General features: G+C 38.8%; 1 protein-coding gene across 1 annotated transcript in view; it reads right to left on the reverse strand.

Moving 5' to 3' along the window:
• The window catches only part of drd2b (dopamine receptor D2b), a 42698-nt gene that overhangs the window by 3873 nt on the left and 17488 nt on the right, over positions 1-21337 (reverse strand). Inside the window, exons 2-6 of the mRNA XM_017459442.3 lie at positions 11825-12131; positions 4499-4608; positions 3924-4060; positions 2735-2934; positions 1483-1569 (exon numbers count right to left, since the gene is read on the reverse strand). Of these exons, the coding sequence (XP_017314931.1) occupies positions 1483-1569; positions 2735-2934; positions 3924-4060; positions 4499-4608; positions 11825-12103 (813 nt within the window). The 5' untranslated portion in view covers positions 12104-12131. The remainder of the gene's footprint in view (positions 1-1482; positions 1570-2734; positions 2935-3923; positions 4061-4498; positions 4609-11824; positions 12132-21337) is intronic.

The raw sequence follows: 21337 nt of genomic DNA on the forward strand, positions 1-21337 counted from the left end.
CCAATCTGTCAACAGATGAATCAGCGAATAATCCAACACTTTGAGGACAACATTCTAACAAATCGGCATTTCACCTTCTACAGTGCACAATATTAATTAAAAGATCCAAGGAATCCGGTCAAATCTCGGTGCATAAAGGGTGAGGCCGAAAACCACTTCTGAATGTGCGTGATCTCTGATCCCTCAGATGTCACTGCCTTGAGTCTGTATTGGATATCCTGACATGGGCTTGGAAATACTTTGGTAAACCTTAGTCGGCCAACACCACTCGCCGCTGCATCCTTTTAAGGCTTTAACTGGCATCTATGGCTCCACGTTTTTAAACGTCACAGACTCCGACAGTAGAATCGTGTTTTGTGGTCCGACGAGTCGACGTTTCAAATAGTTTTTGAACAAAACAGCCGTCGTGTTCTCCGTGCCAAAGAGGGAAATTTTTGAAGCAACATATGCTGCCATCCAGACATCGTCTTTTCCAGGAACATCCCTGCATTTTCCAGCAGGACAACGCCAAACCACATTCTGCCCAGATTACAAGCGCATGGTTGCGTAAGCAGAGCGTGTGGGTGCTAGCATGTCCTGCCTGCAGTCCTGACCTGTCTCTGTCTCCGAGTGAGAACATGTGGGGCATTATGAAGCTCAAAATAAGGCAACGAAGACCCCGTACAGTTGCGCAGCTCAAGAAATGCATAATGGATGAATGAGGGAAAATTCCGCTTGCTAAACTTAACCAACTGGTGTCTTCCCTCCGCGTCCACATGTTTAATAAGTGTTATTAAACGAAAAGCTGATGTTACACAACGGTAAAACTTTTTTGAAGTGTGTTGCAGTCATCAGATTTGAAAAGAGTGTATATTTTCAAAAATAAATTAAATTCACCAAGTAAAACATCAAATAATGTGTTAATAATGCATTTTCAATACAGTACAGGGTGAACTGAATTTTCAAAACACTCCTTTTGTTTTTGTTTTTTTTTGCATTTTCCATACTGTCCCATCTTTTTCAGACTTGGGGTTATAAAACCAGTGAGTACAATAAACCTGTTTTGTACACACACATTTTTATTACTCTCATGGAGTATATATAGAATGCTTTTAGCTAAAAGTTACTTTCTTCTACACACTGTTGTCATACTGAGGCTTCACAGTGTAACCTTACACAGAGTGCAACCTGAACATGGATTTTGATTGGTCAAGGTCACCTACGTTGCTATGTAGAAGCTTAGAAAACCAAGTTTATCTGTGGGCTTCGAAATAGAACTTTACATTTAAAAAATATATATTACGCAAAAACTTTGAGAAAAAAAAAAAAACCCAAAACACCACAGGAGAATAAAATATCCCCCACTGATGTGGTTTATGTGGTTAACTTATAATATGTGGTATTTTGAAATATCATAATATTTCAGAACAGGCCACTTTTTAAGCAAGCTATTACGTTCGTGAATTTATTTGCATATGCATGCAAAAAGACCAGCTCACATACCGTTTTCTTGTTTTTGGGAGGCATGCTCCCGTTGGTCTTTACGATGACTGTGCAGAGTTTCACATCCTCTGGGTGAGTGCACTTTTCCTGAAGTAAGCACAATAAAGAAGGATTTAGCATGATATTGTAGGGTGCCACAGAAATTGTTTTTTTCCTCAGATCTGCTAGGTTTCTATTTTCTGAAACCTCGTGTGTCATAAAATGTTTTATCATAGAGGTAGGTAACAACAATATCTGTACAAAGGAGAGGGAAAAAATGGATCTAGTGTAGCTCAGGAAATACTTGAATACTTGAATAACAAAACAAAACAAAAAAAAAGAACCTCAGCGACCTGCAGTTTGCTTATTAATGGGTGGACTGGCCTGCATCTCAATTGTTTTGCTACTTGTGGAAGCTCCTTTACCAGCCTTTGGGGAGACAAGCATCAAATGAGCTGGTTGTATTATTCAAGAGAGTTTTTCCTTTTTCCTGCACTAATTATTTTATCTCTGCATTTTCCACATTTTAAAAAAATGGTCACCTCAATCACCTTTATCCTCGTTCTAAACATAAAGACAATAATGTTGTTGGAAATTGCCTGTGAATATTTATGTGGCAAGATTTTCCCAGCCTTAATGGCTGGAATTTTTTAATGCTGTCTGTTGAATAATACATATTCAATGTGCCCCGGGCCAAATGCCTCATAAAATAATGACAAACACTCAAGGGAAAGGCTAAAATGTGAGCATCCAAACACACACACACACACACACACACACACACACAAATTGTCACGCTATGTCATTGATGCACTACCACTGAGTAGTTACCATGCATCACCTATCCATTAGCCACAATTAAGCACCGAGTACATCATTGAAGACATTGAGATTCTCTGCAGAACTGCATGTATGGGTCAAAGAGCTTTGCAGTCACCAGAGTTCCCTCAGAACTCACTGAACCGAATCAGTGCTCATGAAAATACTTTCCCAAAAGCTTTCAGGCTATATGAAAGCTCAAGAACTCATTTCAAACACTCACTTCACACTTCACTTCTCTACATTCCATATGAGCATGCGGAAAAACTTGTGATAAATGACCTTAATCATCCTTTTAATGAACGATTGCACGATTGTAAAACGGCGGCTTCTACTAAAAATCCCTCTGGAAAACCAGTCCTAGGCATTAGCCACAGCTGCTAAAATAATTAATTCGAGCAGCTGCTCGAACAAGCTTCTGACGTGAGCGGTATGCTCTGGAGGCGTGCTTCACCTTGAGAGGAAGCTGAGGCTTAGCGTCCGATCTCTGGCAACTGCGCTTGGTGTTCACTCTTTTCCGACGCTTGCGCAGCACCACGTAGATCTGCACGTAGACGAGAAGTGTGATGATGAAGGGAACGTAGAAGGACATGATAGACGAGTACACCACAAACGCCGGGTTGGCGATCTCGCACACGGCATCATCACGTGTCGCTGAGGAAATAGATCGGAATATTACTTTATTGTTACTGTGAACCGCAAGTTGTGAAAAGTTGTGATAGTGTCACTGTAATTATTTCGACTTAATATATCAAGATTTCAAGATAGTGTGACTGCCATTATTTCGAATGAATATCTCATTATTTCAAGACACTGTCACTATGTCATTATAACATGAAGAATTCCACGCATAGCCCTAGTTGAGACTGATTACGAACTGTCGCGATGATGCTGAGGTTGAGTCAGAATTCACACACTGCGTTGAGATTTCAGCCTTTGGGTTTATTTCAGTGTTTTCCAATGTTCCCTGTGAGATAGTAGTAGGGTTTTATTAAAAAGTAAAAAATATAAAGTGGCATTGCATAACACTAATCCCTAATCTTTTCATGCATCCATTTTCTGTTCCGCTTATCCTATACAGAGTCTGGGGGAGCCTGGAGTCTATCCCGGGGGACTCGGAGCACGAGGCAGGATACACCCTGGACAGGGTGCCAATCCACTGCAGGGCACAATCACACACACATTCACACACAATTTAGGGAAGCCAATCAGTCTACAGTGCATATCTTTGGACTTGGGGAGGAAACTAGAGTACCCGGAGGAAACCCCCGAAGCAAACTACACACGCACACACACACACACACACAGGGCAGAGCTGGGAATCGAACCCCCAACCATGGAGGTGCAAGGCAAACTTGCTAAACACTAAGCCACTGTTCCCCCTATCCCCCTATCTATTGATTGATAATTTACTTAAATGCTCAAGGTTTTGACTCCTAACACTTACAATGACCTAATTTCAGAACGTTTATAGCGGTTACAACTACTTGCGCCTCAGAACTTTTTTATATTTGTGTACAAATCCACTCACCCGTGTGAATTTTGCGCAGCTGCTGGCTGCACGTTGTGCATCCCGTGGAAATCGAGAAATAATCACAGCTATTTTGGATTTTTTTTTTTTAAATAACAAAGAACAAAAATACCTGTGTTGTTTAGCCCAAACAGCAGGGGGCAGGAGATGGCAAAGGACAGAACCCAAACCACCGAGATCATAACTGTGACACGGCGCTTCGAGCTGTACCGCGTGTTGTACAATAGTGGCATGGCAACAGCTGTGTACCTGCGGGAGTGGTCCAGCAGGGTGAGAGGGAGGAACATAGAGAAGGATGAAGACGAAGAACGTGTCAGAATGACAGGGGGGACACAAACAATAAAATGGAGACATGCTATGACAGCAGTGACTAGCATAGCTGCCTTTCATTTTGACAGTTTCTTTTATTTCTGTACATCATTATATTCTTTTATTTTGTTTTTTGTTTTCTCCATGCCATAGACAGTAAATCCATGAAGCTAATCTCCTGCAGACCGCCCGCTGTTTTAATGTACTGTCCAGGCAATGATCAGAAACTGAGGTGTAACGTCTATACACTTAATAAAAGCAAACCATCACTCTCACGCGCTCCCTCACTAGCAAACAAAAACCCAGCTGATCCACAATCTGCACATCACTTAGTGAGGCCATTTCTAAAGATTGACAACAATTTCATGGAAGACCTACCTGTCAATACTAATTGCACACAGATTAAGAATGCTGGCCGTGCACATCATGACGTCCAGAGTGACAAAAATGTCACAGTGTATTTTACTGAAGCGCCACTCGCCCACCACCTGCAACACACACACACACACACACACACACACACACACACACACACACAGAGATTGAATTGAATCACCGGAGAGGATGAGGATAAAAATACCAGATAAATCCTTTGCTATGATAAATAATCATAATAATAATAATAATAATAATAATAATAATAATAATTTTCTTATTAATACAATAAGAAAAATACATATAATTCTCAGAAAATATCCTCTGAAACATACTGACCTTAAAAGATTATTTACTATCTTTTTATGTATCTAGATGCACATACAGACAGGCTTATAAATGTGTGGACAGATACTTAAAACACAAAGCTCCCTCCACAGTTTGATGAAGTATTTATGCATAAGAAACATGTTTGATCTCATTGATTTCTAGTCTTCATTCAAGTAGAGAAGGGAAAAAAAAATGAACACACATGCACTCCTGCATGCACTTAAATGCTTATTTGCAAGCCTTATCCGGGTGTGGTGTGCACGGCTTTTGCAGGAACATTTTTCAGATGCTATCCGCCTGTTTGAAGGGTGAAATCACTATAAACGTACAAGCAATGAAATTTTGTTTGCATTCAATTTACACAGTGTGCCATGATGCATCTTTTTTTATTATTATTTTGGTGAAGCATCAAACGTCCTGTCTGATAACAAAGCGATATATCAGGAATGTGATATTACATTAAAACCTACATTTGCTAGTGTGTTTAAGAAGGTTTATTGGTTTATTTAATGTCTAGAAAAATATAAAGCAGAATACATACAGGGGGAAAAAAATACATTTAAATCACAATTTTAAAGATTCACTGTGCAATTTTAACATTAAAAAAACACAAACAAAACAAAAAACAGCTTCTTCCGATCAGAGTCTGTAATTGTTTAAAAAACAAATAGAAAAAAGATCGTGGTATAATTTTGTCGCAATATCGATATATTACCGTATACCGTTACATTGTTGACTTTTTTTGAGCACCAACACAGTGTGCTAGATTAAAGACTTTGTTAGAAGAAGATAATAAACTTGCTAGGTTTGTATTAGCTAGACAGCTTGCTAAATGTTTAGCTACCACTGTTCTGCCGAGTCAGTTAGTTTTCTGGGTAACCAACACATTAGAAGCTTCCACTGCTGCAGTGGGACAGCTAATAAATGTATGATTTGTCCTTCCCTGAACCATAGTCCTTAAGGAAATTGGTCTCTCAAACTGACAGCCAGATTGGTGGTGTTATGTAATGTTTCTATTATCCTTCTTCTTTTCTCCAATATAATGTCAGCCATCTTTAAAGACCTACCATTCATACATCACACTTGTCTTTACTAACCGACTCCCCATCCACTGACTGGCAACTGCTCATTATCACTCACCGCGTCTGTATGCTTGGTATATTCACACGCAGGGGAAATTCCATGTCCCGACATCTCAGTGGCCGAAACTTTTTAAAGTGTAGCTGACCTTTGAGTGTTTTTTTTTATTTTTTTATTTATTCATTTATTTATTTAAAAAAGGTACAGTGTACATTAATCAATATCCATAAAAGTTAATGTACTCAAGTTAGCTTGAAGGCAAATTTTCATTGGTAGTTCCTTTGCCAGATGTTATTAGGCATAGAATAGAGCTATTGCATGAAATAGCAATGTATTCGACCTCAGGCAAGGCAATTGAGATTCAATTTGACTATTTCATACAGGACCTGACATGAATGCAGGGCAATCGGGAGCTGCAATAACCCTGGTTCCTGCCCTGTAAGAGGCAGACAAGAAAATTCCACAGGCTCAGGAGACCAATTCAGTATTGTGTCTTGTCAAACACAAAAGGCTTAGGGCCTTACCTTGGTAACGAACCAGTGCTATTACCTGTGTGCACACAGCATTTGCACCAAGGTATTACTCACACTATACAAACACTGAAAAACATCCTTGTGGCCGAGCTTTGAGCACTTGACTCAACACTTAAGGGCATTGGGCAATACCAGCAATCCTACGGATGGAGGGATAGCAGCATGTGAATTAGGCGGTGGGGGGTTTTCTCAGCGAAGCCTACTGGAGTGTTGTTGGAGGTAGTGGGTGTAGGCTGCCATGTCTACATCCATGCTCTGTGCTTAGCTTCAGTGGCTTATTGACCTCCTTGTTATCCCTCACACCAGCTGTCTTTCTGTGCACCCATTAGTGCATCATAAATAATTATCTCTATGCTTGCTACATTGCATCTGAATCCCTTTTTGTCATGGACCATTTGTAGCTGATCATCAAGAACATCCTACCGGGTAAAAGCTGTCATTTTCATTCACCTAGTGTTGATTTTAATAGCCAGCATTTGCTGCAATGAACCCCACATGCTGAGTTTTATGTTTAACATGTTTTATCAGATTACTCGTATTGTAGGAAGATGCTGTAGTATCTCTGCTTGATGTTGTCAGAGAGCACAGTTTGCAGTCTACTTTGCTTTGATTTGCAATAATTAACCATGATATACCTCCAAATCACTGTCATTTCATGGGGTCTGTTCTTTAGCGTGACAGTGTACAACTGTCTTGCATAACATAGTATGATGTGGTTTCATGTGGATGTTGGTATCACAGAAGTATTGATATTGATGCATCCCTAGATTCCATATCAACTTTACAAGCTAGTCTGTTTCACTATAGTTTTTTATTTCCAGGTTTTATGCTGGTACAGAAGCTACTGTTGCTGCATCACAGTTCCACAGTCTGGGGTTTGTTCCTAAGCTCTGATAACTCTTGCATGTTCTTCCATGTTGTGTCCATTTGGGTTTCCTTTAGGTTCTCCACCCCCCAACCCCATAACAATTCTGGTAGGTGAACTGTCTACTCTCAATTCCCTCTCTGTCAGTGTATGTGAGTCTGTGTTTCATGCCCTGTTACGACCTGGCTTCCCCAGGTGTATTCCTGCTCCAGATCCATGTATAAATGTTTCCATTTCCACAGACAGACTTTCTGCTTTCGGCTTTCTTTGTGTATTTGACCACTGATCAATGTATTAGAAGATATTACAATTATCATACAAGGATATATTCTGCAAAGCGTTGCAGGCTTTCGGATTGCCATTATCATTGTGCCTAAGCACTTGCAATTGTTTTTTTTTTTCAATTACAGAAATGGCTCAAGCTTAGTGCCGCTCACTTTACAGAGCCTCAAAAAGTTCAAAATATGTAAACATCTAATGCTTCAGAGCCATTTGTGTCCTTAATGCCGCCCCATAAATTGTAAAATGGATGGCACATGGTCTACAGGCTCAAAAATCTGTCAGAGCACTTTGTCAACCATCATTTAAAAGTGGAAGAACATCTTTTGCCACTCAGTAGACACAGATTGTATGGCACATTGCCAGCGACTGATGAATGGGTAATGGATGATCTGGCAGCAGGAATTCACATTTATACCACAGTGCTGTTACATTCTTGATTCTGACAGTCGTAGCTCAAGCTGAAAGGCAAATCACAGGTTTAAATTAATGTGCTGATTCCAGGATTTCTATAGTAACAACTTACACAGAGACTTGAACATAAATGGGTTAACTCTCCTATTATTTTATGGGTCAATTTGACCCATTTCTACATTTGAGATGTCTGAAATACTAGTTAATCTCTCTTTATCGCTTTGATTTTTAATTTTTTTTTACTTTCCTCATTTAAGGTCATGATATGCAAATATTTCTTCTTATGTCTTGTCTCGGAAAAGGTACCATGCATTGCTCCCACTGAGGGTGGTGTGAAAAGGCTCAGATGACCCTCTACCCCCTCAGCACTCACATTACTATAGTCAAAAGGTGACTGCATTGGTATATTTGACACAATGTCATACGCCTAGTGCTAGCTACGGGAAGGACAGCTACCAGTGAATCAAGAAACAAAAATCTGCAACCAAATGTGAAAAAGACTCCTTTAATTAGTAAAGCCCGTAAAGGCTTGTATCAATAGAGACTCCATAGCAACGGAGATGTATCACAGCTGCTCCGCTACATGAATTGTGGTACAACTGCCAAATTAACATGATGAGTTAGACATTTCTCATTTGCACCAGCAAAAGGCCTGTGGGCTTGAGCGAATAAATGAGGTGACAGTAAAGAGGACACAGCGGGCACACTGCTTACCTGTACAATAGGTCCAGATATGCTTAAAACTTCCGTTTTTATTATCTGGTTGGCGGCTGCATGGTGCAGTTTAAAATGAGGTGCCAAGGCCATTGTTGTTATTATTAGCTCAGGGACTGCTGGACCTTACAGAGTTCTGACCCAAAACTTAAAGGAGAGTGTGGCTACAAAGAAGATGCTGGCAAAAACAGAGGCAGGTGCTGTCCATCTTCTGGATTACCTTTAGCCACCTAGTTATTCGGTCACAGTGTTGTAGAGATGCTATTTGGGGTGTTGATTCTTGCACCTCCAGCTGTGCCTAATCTCACATAACCAGTTACAGCATCTGCGTCAAGTCAATCAGTATTAAAGTAACAAAATGTCATTGAAATTTAAAGACAACGTGAAACTCGAACCCATTTTTCTTTCACAACATAATGTATTTCCAAGTGAAATATCATATTTGGGTGGGCGTAGCTTCGGTTTTATCCGTCGGAATTGATCGGCTTGTGGAAAGCGGGTGTTTCAAAAACAAACATGGACTCACCTCTTGATCTAGTGCTAGGATGATTTAGCAGCGTGATTTACCTCGGCTTTAAAGTCATGTCGGACATTGTGATTGTGTGCAAACACTGTTTAAATAAGACTCGGGTATTACATTCGCAGAAGCTTTTTTTTTCTGCCTTTGGCAGACGAAATAAAAACCATTTCAGTGAAATTTCTCAAGATGATTCAGTATATCTAGACAAGCGAGATTATTTGGAACGTTACCACAAAAAAAGTCACACCTCAGATGGCAAGAACATTTAAACAGCTTGAGGAAAGGTTTTTCGTGTCCGTCCTTTCATTTTACATCATGAACAGAACTCACACTCGTATCTACACTCTTACCGTGTAAATACGCATACATGTGATAAATGTCAGTTTTACTTTTCAGGGAATCTCTTTGTGAACCGAGTTCTTCATTGTTTCCTCCTCTTACGTTGCCTGTTATGTCATTTCTAAATCATCCACAAAAACACCAACTATATCTACACACTATTTATAAGATGGCACATTAGTTCTATTTATTCGTGATCGTGTGAAAAGGGCTGTGCGTACAGGTTACGTAATGTGTATAGTCAACATTTCCCTGTGTGCGTAAATAAAGCCTGTCTATCCACTTAGTCTATTTATCTGTCAGAGGTAATAAATGCACTGAATGTTGCCCTGCTCCCACGACTGTTATACGGGTGATAATAACCAAATGCCTTAAAGTGATAGCATAATTACTTGTTTTTAATTGCGATTTTCAGTAAGCTTACATCATTAGCAAACACTCACAGCCTTTTTGGTGTCAGCTCCAGAACAAAATAGATCAGTTAGGTTCTGCAAATACAGCATGTTTGCATTATAAATTGTTGCCTTGGCTGTCTTGTATGCTTATTAAGCATATGCTGCCAAAAAAAAGTGAAACGTTTTATCATCAGGAACAGTCTGTCACACAGAATTCTATGCATGGCAGAGCAATGAATTTATATATATATATATATATATATATATATATATATATATATATATATATATATATATCCCATCATACTGTATGTCATCTTCTTTGAGATTTAAAGAAAAGGTTATTTGTGTAAATTCGTTTCGTTACTTAAAATCAGGATCATTGTAAAAACAGCATAGAGTAAATCCATGCCTACTACAGAATATTAATTATGCTATTAAATGTGTGAGGCATTGAAGTGAGGATGCAGAGTTCAGCTTAAGAGTGGGTTCCTCACTGACCCTCAGGGTATTTGAAACACCAGAGTAAACCTATTAATTCATTTATACAGTAACTATTTTTCTTTCTAGTACCTCTCATATCCTTTTCATTAATGAATCAACAAATAAAAAATAAAAAAAAGTCGTGACTAGCTAACGTGATATTTTTTGAAACTTCTTTTTCAACACTGCTCGCAATAAGCAGACTTGTTCAAGCCGCGCATGGGTGGCCTTTAAAGGGCTTTTTTGTGTATGCATAAGGACATCTTTTGCTTTCATAAGAGGATTTTATTTCTTGTTCTTTCCTCTGTTCTGTGCAATTAGAGGAATCTCGGGGAATTTGGATGCGCGATGCCCGCTGTTCTTGCTCACTGTGCTGGTTTAGTGAGACTTCTGTGGGACTTCATTTAGCTATTTAGATATTCACATATAAAAGCTTCCTCACACACATTTCCTACCTCTGCATCTTTTAAAAGGAATTATAAAACCACAATGTGACTGTAGAATTATTTAAGACAACAAAAATTTGATTTCATAAGCTGGTAACTTAAGCAAACCTAATGTTAGATACTCACAGATCGACAATTTTTAACATTATTTGAAGAAAAAAAATAGCTCAACATTTATATATATATATATATATATATATATATATATATATATATATATATATATGTATATGTAAGAAGATCATCATTGCATGCACTGCATAGCCTTATTAAAGTATAGGTATAGGTTTCTTTGGAATCTTTGTAGACTGTGGAACTGCGTACCCCATGCACAAAGAACACAATTCCCTTGACGTAAGCCTATAAGCACAGAGTCAGAACATCTACAATCACAGTAACCATAACAATGCTACCATCTAGCTAGTACAAAATCACAAGCTGTGCGATTGTCTCCTTTTCATTGATTGTATTCAGCTCTTTTGTAGTAGTCATTGATTCGTTCATTTCCATTTATTCTTTAAGCCTTCCTTAGTGTCTTCTCTACCCTGAGGTGTGACCTGATTGGTTAGAAGGAAAAGACATGTGATTACTTGGCGCTTTTCTGGAAAGCTGAACTTTTTTAACTTCTGAACCCCTGCCAAAAAAAAAAAAACGCTGAAGGCAGCACTTTTTATAAGCAGTCGCTTCCCTTAGGACTACATATGGAGGAAAAATGTCAAGTGTGAAAGGAGTTGAGGAAGCATGATTTACCACCTGTTATGCTGATGATAAAATTAAATGAGTTCCTCAATACACGGCACCAACACGGCATGGGAGCTGAGAAGAAAGATTACGTTAATCCTGTATGATAACACACCTCTTGAACTCCTACCTCAAACTCAGTATATTCAGGATTAACGTAACATACTGTAAGGATGAAAATGGTTCTTACCTCTAGATACACCACCCAGGGCATAACCAATGTAGCCACCAGGAGATCTGCCACAGCAAGGCTTACAATCAAGTAATTAGTGGTGGTCTGCAGGGCTTTCTCTCGGGAGACGGCCATACACACCAATACATTGCCGAAGACAATGACGAAGATGAGCAGCGTCAAGAGCATGGCGTAATAGTTGTACTGGTACTTGGCTTCAACGTCCGTGCCGTTGAAAGCCTCACTTGTGTTGTCATGGTAGGTCTCATTGATGCCATATTCCGCGAGGAAATCCATGAGCTGCTACCAGGAAGGATGTCTGAAACTGACAGAGAGAGAGAGAGTAAACTGAACCACGTATCATGTATTGACAAATTTCACAAAAGTAATATTAAGCAATATAGAATCCTTCACAAAGGGTTAGCAGTAGTGCTGCACAATAAGGATAGAATTGTAATATGCGATAATGTTGTTGACGTCGATATGGGATGAAATAAATTAAGTGTTAAGTTACTGAAGGTGCATCAAATGCTGAATATTAATGTTTTGTTATTTTTCTGGTTTATTAGGCATGTAAGGAAATAATGAACGATGAGGTGGAGTGATGAGGGCCGATGCAAAGCGCGGTTACTGTTACAACCCTACAGCTGATTATTTTTCAATAACAGCACATTCTGAAGTGTTTTATTCCTCTCATACCACAGCAATGTTCCAACAATTACAATACTTTCTTTACTAAAGAGCATCATGTTGTACTTTTTATCCATTTGTTTTTAGATTTACTGTTGCTGAATGTCTACAAAGCAAGCTGTTTCCTGCTGTCACTTGTTATAACAGCTGCAACCTGATTTTCCCTTTCTCTTTTTCTCCATCGTGATGTTAAATGTCTTGTTACCAAGAAACCACAAAACGCCCAGTCCTGAAGACTTTCCAGTGGCGGAAAACGTAAAGCACCGACACTGGAGACTCCTTCCATTAATTATAACATCTCCATATAAGATGGATAGCTTCACCATGTCAACAATTCTATGGTTTCCTTGGTTAAGTACAAGTCCCTATGTAAGTTAGTACTATAGAGATGCTAAAGTATTAGAATGAGCATGTTAATAGAAACCCGTGATTTGCCTTGCAGCCAGAACTACTCTTAAGGGCTGCTGTTATAGAAAATTAATGAACGCCTTCTGATCCATCAGCTTTGAGGAACCATCTAGTAATAAACTACAAAAAACTACCCCCCCACCACCACCACTAAACTATAGACGCACACCCCAGAGCGGTAACTTTAAGGTCGTGTTTATTGCACAAACTCGTATCAAAATATCATTTAACTATGATTAATTGTGCAGCCCTGGGTGGCAGTGAGAAATCAGCAGCAGCTTTGCACAGTATGATTATTAATTTCACATTTATGATGGCAAATTGCATCGTTTCATTACGATTAAAGTGTAAGATAATTACAGACAGACACCAAGAGGAGACCAGGCCCGTGGTCTGCACAGATTATTAAACTGTCCGACAACAGGAACAAGCAGTGAATTCAAACAATACTGTTGAGCGTCATGCTAATCTTCATTTGCTGGGATAATAGCCGAGACACCCACATTTCACCAGCACACCTCGTTCGTTCCGCCTTCAATAACGTGCATTGAGCGGAAACGCATCGATTTCGTCTGTGAGAGAGAAGCAGAAGCTCTTTCATATTGATCGGGCGATTTACACAAAACAAATTTTTATCTTCGTTAAAATCAGCACCTCGGAGTGAAGCAGAGTGCAGAGAAGCTCCCTGCCGAACACAATGACACGTATCGTGAAATATTCATACCATACACATACAGAAAAATGTATTATGCTCTTTTTAAATGAATTAATATTACACATTATTGTATATTTGCATTCTGCTAATGCTAACTAACTAAATAAATAAATAAACAAATAAACTGCAGTGGTTCACCGAAAAAAAAAATTCATGGTAATTTATTTCTATTAACCTCTCTGGTTAAAATATGCCACTGCAAGCAACTCAGAGAAGAACATTTTATATGCTCAGTTATGCCTCGCACATCTCCCTTGAATAAGATCAATATAATAATTACAAGCACATAAAACGGTGAGCGAAATATTTCCTGAGGATGTAATTATCCGCTGCTGGTACTGAGTACTAGAGGAGAGATCTAGCCTTAAGCTGACAGTTTGTTTAGTCGAAAATACTGTAACTGCAGTAAATTAGAAGAAATAAAGACAAAAATAGCAAATGGTAGTGCTGGAAAATGGTGGCTGAGATAGAAGCTAGCCAGGTTGCAGATAATAATTAAACTTAATACTAAACGTATTTGTTCATTCATTAATTTCTTTTCTTTTTTTTGTTCTGGGACATAATGTTAATGTCATTATCTGTTGCTTACTGTTTATTTCTTCTTCATGTCGCCACCACTGACAAGACACTACAATCTCGAGTATGAGATTGAGTGTATATGAACTATTTTCAAGTCAAATACCTGTGTAGTTTGTTTATACATAGCATTCTAGTCAGATATTAGATAGGAAGGTGCAGGGAGTGTGAGTTTTATAATTATTCATTGTTTGGGTTAGGGAGTTAGGTTAGTTTATCTTTTCTTTTCTATTGTTTATGTGGCACCCTACATAGACAGGTCATAACAGTGGCTCTTCTCACATTCAAGGTTGCTCCAGACAAAACAACAAAAACGAACTAAAAACATTAAAAAAAAAAAAAGAAAGAAAAAAAAAAAGCCCTAAAACACCACCACACGCACAATTCACATGCCTGCACCAACAACGAGCAGCCACATAAAGCATAGTGGCAAGCAATCATGGGTACACCGCAGCACCAGGGTCAGGGCATACAAACAGAGCGTGACTGGAGAGCAGAGGCAGAACACGGTGAACCCGTGAACCCTCAACATGAGGAGCAATGGAGGACACGGAGAAGAGGGGAAAAAACACACACGTTTAGAGAGCTGTCAACTCAGAGCAGACGGAAAAGCAATCACTTCAAGCGAATGAGGTAATTTAGCTAGCTGCCGTAACAGATACGCATTAGCTACAGGTTCTACACAATAGGACGGGTTCCTTTCTGAGTCTGGTTCCTCTCAAGGTTTCTTCCTCATATCATCTTAGGGAGTTTTTCCTCACCACCGTCATCACCGGCTCACTCAACAGGGATAAATTCACACACTTAAAATCCGTATCCCGTGTTTATATGTTTCTGTGAAGCTGCTTTGAGACAATGTCTGTTGTTAAAAGCGCTAAATAAATAAAAGTGAATTGAATTGAAATTGAATAGGGTTTGTTATTGTGCATACTGAAGGGAAAAACAGTATCATTTACAGTATTTAAATAACAGTTTCATTGTTGTTGTTGTTTTTTTTTTTAAATTAAAGTATCTGAGTTCAATATTTTATTTAAATAATAATGATAATAAAGAGTTTAACAGTAAGAAGGACAGGGGAAAAAGTTCTATATGAATCAGTCAGTTCAAATCAGATATCTGGAACATCTCAGAAATCTGTATTGTGTCATAATTTATTGTAGAATTGATATTTATCATGTTCTTGCCAAAACCACACTTCACAGAGTGTTAGTGTACTTAGTAGAGAAATTAAATAAATCAAAAAAAAAAAATAACTGACTTCAATAATATTACTAATTAACCTCTACAGAAAAAGAAAATCTAATGTTTTGTTTTTTTAAATAATGTTAAAAATTGCGCACGGTGGCTTAGTGGTTAGCATGTTTGCCTCACACCTCCAGGGTCGGGTGTTCGATTCCTGTGTGTGCGGAGTTTGCATGTTCTCCCCGTGCTGCGGGGGCTTCCTCCGGGTACTCCGGTTTCCTCCCCCAGTCCAAAGACATGCATGGTAGGCTGATTGGCGTGTCTAAAGTGTCCGTAGTGTATGAATGGGTATGTGATTGTGCCCTGCGATGGATTGGCACCCTGTCCAGGGTGTACCCCGCCTTGTGGCCCATGCTCCCTGGGATAGACTCCAGGTTCCCTGTGACCCTGAAAAGGATAAAGCGGTATAGAAGATGGATGGATGGAACAAATCGTGACATGCATTGTGTGATGGAAAAGCACTTAGCTAGCAAGTATTTAGATGTCTTTATGTAGACTGACAGTTTTTAACCTGGCTCCTTATGGAAAATAATCTTTTCAGGCAGACACCAAGGCAAGATTACAAAGTGACCTAAACAAAAACTTTGTTTCAGTGAAATATATTTATCTTTTAAATTGGAGTTGTCAAATTATATTACAAATGATATTTTTTCTTAGGTTTTGAGGTTTTTATAGAGTGCCACACAAATAAACATCCAAATCAGCTACTTGTCACAGTAAGGTGAGTAGTTTGATATTTCCGTAAACTCTAACGTAGTAATTTATCACAATATTTACTGTATTGTCGTCCTGCGCAGCACTGAATCACGTCTACAATGTTACTGCTAGAACATTATGGTTTCACTGATGGACCATCTTGCATGCCTAACATTGTGCTGAGATAGCTATAATGTCTAATAACGTCCATCGAAATTATGCTAATGCTTAATATTAAAGCCTTTCTATGGCAACTTACAGCACTTCCAGTTTCATTTTGAATGAAAACAAGTACAAAGTGAGGCATTTATCCTCGGGTCAGACTGCTGATCTGTTTAAATAAAAAAAAAAACTGCACTGATTATACTGAGGCTAAAATTTAAATGATGAATTATACATGATACTAGCGCTCAATCTGTGCTCAACACTGAACCTACACCTCAAGCTTTTATTCTCCTTAATTTATCACATTTATTCGACCCATTACACTCGGTTTTAGGTAAATTGAATTAAAAAAAAAAAAAACTACCTCCATCACCTAGACAACCGTTCCCATAGAGGACAATCTTCTTCTATTAAAAGATTATCCACACAATTTAATTACTTAAAAAGGTGTGACATGGAATTAACTGAAGATAATCAATAAAGTCTTTGCAATCAGAGCCTAGAGACCACACGCACACACACACACACCAAGTAAAACAATGTGATTCTTTCTTGTGCACCTTTTAGATGAATATCTATATTAAAGTATGTTTTGGCTTTATTACTACAGTGAAATGGGGCCTCACAGCTCCAGGGTTGGGGGTTCGATTCCCACCGTGGCCCTGTGTTTGCGGAGTTTGCATGTTCTCCCTGTGCTGCGGGGGTTTCCTCCGGGTACTTCGGTTTCCTCCCCCAGTCCAAAGACATCCATGGTAGGCTGACTGGCGTGTCCAAAGTGTCCGTAGTGTATGAATGGGTGTGCGAGTGTGTATGTGATTGTGCCCTGCGATGGATTGGCACCCTGTCCAGGGTGTACCCCGCCTGGTGCCCCATGCTCCCTGGGATAGACTCCAGGTTTCCCGTGACCCTGAAGGAAGGATAAGCGGTATAGAAGATGGATGGATGGACTACAGTGAAATGCTGAATCACTCCATTTATGTTGCCATACATACCAATGGTGAAGTACTAAATAGAGCTTTATAATATTTGTGCTTATGCAGGAGCACGAATTAAAACGCATTATGTATATCATTTTCAAGTTTAGGCTTCGCTTCATATTGCAGCATCACTATAACCTGCCAAAACATCATTACTTTACTCTATTCTTATTAAACAGTTATTCAGAAGCAACTGATAAAAGATCCATCGATCCAAGATCCATTATCAGAACAGGTAAACGGTTATAGATCAAATCCTGAGTTTCCCAACTTGTAAATATAACACTATCACTTGTCTGTAGGAAATCTCGTATGCAAAATTTGGTGGAAATTTCAGTTTCCACCACTCGACTACATCATTACAGTTTTTTTTTACTACTAATGAATACATGCTTAATTATAGGTAATGACATCCAAATGAACAGATTAAAGCATGCTATTTAACAGTGAAAGATGTATAATAGTCGATAAGGTGAAGTTTTCTGTCAGGGAAGGTTTCTTTCGTATTTTTAGAAGGAGTCTCCAGCGTCTGTGATTGTTAATAATCAGAGGTAAAGCTGTAATTTGAGGTTTTCAGACACTGCTGAGGTCTTCAGGATGACTGCTGAACTGGGCATATACTGACATACAAAGTCAACAGAGAGATCGCAGAATGAGCTGTGGCATTACTAATTCTGATTGTGGTATTGCGAGTTAAGTGCACTAGTACTTTTCAGGGTCACCAACTTGGTGGGAATCTTATTTTTGGTCTAGGGAGTAGTAGAAAATATTACACATTCTTACAGATAAATGAAACTTATATAAAAGCATTTAAAAGCTCAGTACTAATGATTCTTTATTGATCACATATACATATGTACAGTTAAATTATTTTCTTTGCATATCCTAGCATGTCAGGAAGTCGGCCCAACAGAGGCAGCTTGGCAGTTACGGAGCTTGAACCCCCAACCTTCTGATCAGTAACCCAGAGCCTTAACCGCCAAGCCACCATTGCCCCACGTACTAGTACTAGCAGTGCATTAATATTTACGCATACTTCTGTTAGCACGGTAAAAAAGTGAGGAGGGACTACAATGTTCCAGGGTACTGTATATGGAAGAGCAAAAAAGGACTCAACGTGTAACTAACTACAATCTACTGTACAATCCAGAACTGGGGAACCCAAAACCCCAGATGTTCACAGTGGCTCCAAGAGAAGGTGTGTGGCTAAAGAAAACGAGTTTCATGCCTTCAACCTTTGGCAAAGACTCGAGGAGTGGAATCGGAGCATATTTTCTAACCTTGCTAATGAATACAGGCAGGAAACAGACACAACAAAACCATCATGAAAAAGGTGTTAAAACTTCCGCTACCGTAAAACAGCCAAGACAAGCAACTTGCTGAGAAATCTGGCTTCCAAACACTGCAAAATTGCAGAATTTAATTTATAAAATGATTTATTTTTTTTTTAAATTGCGTCACAAAGTATCATATTGGTACCAAAAACAATACAAAACCTGGTATTGGTCTCAAAATTTGAGTATTTTGTCAACCCTAGAGAGCACAAGCTCTATTCATAGACGAAGTAGCACTTCAATTAAACAGTGACTGATGCAAACATCCGGACAAAATGGCACCTGTGTCAGATGTCACGCTGACCTCCATCCCTCTGCATGGACTAACAACAGTGACTGGATCATTTAAAAACCAGTGAGCCGCTTCAGACATTTCCCCTGTCAGAGGTTATTCATTTCGAACTGCTCAATATGGTTTCCATAAATGAGTCACAGTGTTCATGAGCCAACCATTAGCTGTAGCTTCAACCAGCTTACTTTGCAGTGAATTAGCCATTATTTCAAAATGAAATAGGCTTTTCCCTTGAAAGATCTTGCCTGTAGGAGTGTGATAAACTGAAGCGCTTGCAGCTCAGAAACGTTGAGTTTGCACTAATGAGACTGACTAGTAGATTAATTAAATTATATAACACATAATACAGAATTAATGTTCATTTAGCATCCTAATTCCCTACAAATGAGCAATGTGATCAGAATGATGGGACGGTTCCTATGCAGGGCTTTTTTTTTCTCTCTCTAAAATGTCAATTAAAACTGCCATAAACGACTATTTAAATGTGACTTTTTGGAAGGATTTAGTGTACTGTACGTAATTAAGTGCATGATGATGTACAGTGGTGTACAGTGATGTACACTGTGAGTGTACATCACAGTAAGATGTAAGTGCATGATAATGTACAGTGGTGCTTGAAAGTGCTTGATATAAAGCAACTTTAAATGACTTTTTTGCCAGACATGACTTGGATACTTTATTTCTGACGGAGACCTGGGCCAGTGGTGGTGAGTCAATAGTCTCCAAGGTCTACTAGCAAGGGCAGTGGGGCTGCTATGGTTTTTAAACAAGCACTTAACATATGGACAGTTTCTGTTGGGATTTACTCGTCGTCTAAGGTACAGTGTGCTACGTTAGAGTCGACCTCTTCCTGTGTCTATCCTGTGCTTTGATCTATAGGCCACCTAACCTGGACAGTGCTTTTTTAAGCGATTATTGTGAAATTTCAACTTCTATTCTTCCATTGTACGATCATATGCTATAACTGGGTAATTTTAATGTACATGTCTGCTGCCCTGGTCAACCCTTCGTTACTGCACTTTGTAATGTCTTGGATTCCTTCGGTCTTATTCAAAATCAAGCAACGCATGTTCTTGGTCATACTCTAGAGCTTATATTTCCATATGGAATCCCTGTTGATAATGTTAATATTGAAGATGCTTCCTTCTCTGATCACAAGCCCATTGTTTTTAATGTCGTTGCTGCGAGCTCTGCCATTGTGACTAGTGCTTAAGCTATTACTCCCCTTTTATTAATTCCCTTACTGACTCTCAGTTTAGTGAAAGTTTTCTAGCTAATGCTGTTGAAACATCTATCTTGAATGCTGCAGAGTCTTCCTCTGGGCCTGACGAACTGATTACCTTATTTTATACATTTTGCTCTAGCATTTTAGATTCTATTGCATCTTTCAAGCTGAAACAACCAAAGCGAAAATCTTACTACTGGCTCATAATTAATACTCATTCTCTCAGACCTTGTTGTAAAGCGGAGCAGAGATGGAAGCATGATCGTTTAACTGTGTCCTTTGGGATTTTTAAAGATTGTCTGTTTAAGTTTCAGAATGCAGAAAAGTCAGCTAGGTCAAGCTATTTGTCTGATCAAGGTATTTTGCTGGTAAAGATGCTTTTTGTATGTCCCTCGATCCCATGTAAACACTGAGGGTGATAGAGCTTTTTCACTCGCAGCCCCACCTTTATGGAATCAATTGACACTGGACATCCACCTTTCACCTCCATTATCATTTTTACAAAGAGGCTGAAAGCGTATCTTTTCTCCCAGGCATTTTTTATCTAATTTTAGTATTGTTTTATTGTTGGTTTTCTATTTGGGTTTATTCTATTATTGTATTTAACTTTTTCTTGCTCTGTTCTGAACTTTGGTCAGCTTTGCCAAGTTAAATAAAGTGCTATATAAATAAAACTTACTTACTTACTTTGCGAACCCTTTAGAATGCTCCATATATCTGCATAAATATGACTTAAAACATCATCGGATTTTCACACAAGTCCTAAAAGTAGACAAAGAGAGCTCAATTAAATAAAGGAGACAAAAATATTATACTTGGCCTTTTATTCATTAGTGGAAAAAGTATGTGAACATCAAGGATTAGCAGTTAATTTGAAGGTAAAATCAGAGTCAGGTGATTATCGATCAGTGGGAAAACACCCAGGTCAGAGTGAGTGCCCTGTTTCATTTAAAGGATGGGGATCTATCAGAGTCTGAGCTTCACTATACATGTTTGTGGAAGTGTACGATGGGACGAACAAAGGAGATTTATGAGGACCTCAGAAAAAGAGTCGTTGATTCTCGTCAGCCTGGAAAAGGTTACAAATAACTTTGTAAAATCCAAATAAGCTTTACAGATCTTTATTGGAAAGGGTTTAAACAATGTTTTTCATGCTTGTTCAGTGAACCATAAACAATTATTGCACATGCACTTGCTCAGTTTATGTTTTG

This window comes from Ictalurus punctatus, chromosome 28 (genome assembly GCF_001660625.3).
Source record: "Ictalurus punctatus breed USDA103 chromosome 28, Coco_2.0, whole genome shotgun sequence".
In the NCBI taxonomy this organism is placed as follows: domain Eukaryota; kingdom Metazoa; phylum Chordata; class Actinopteri; order Siluriformes; family Ictaluridae; genus Ictalurus; species Ictalurus punctatus.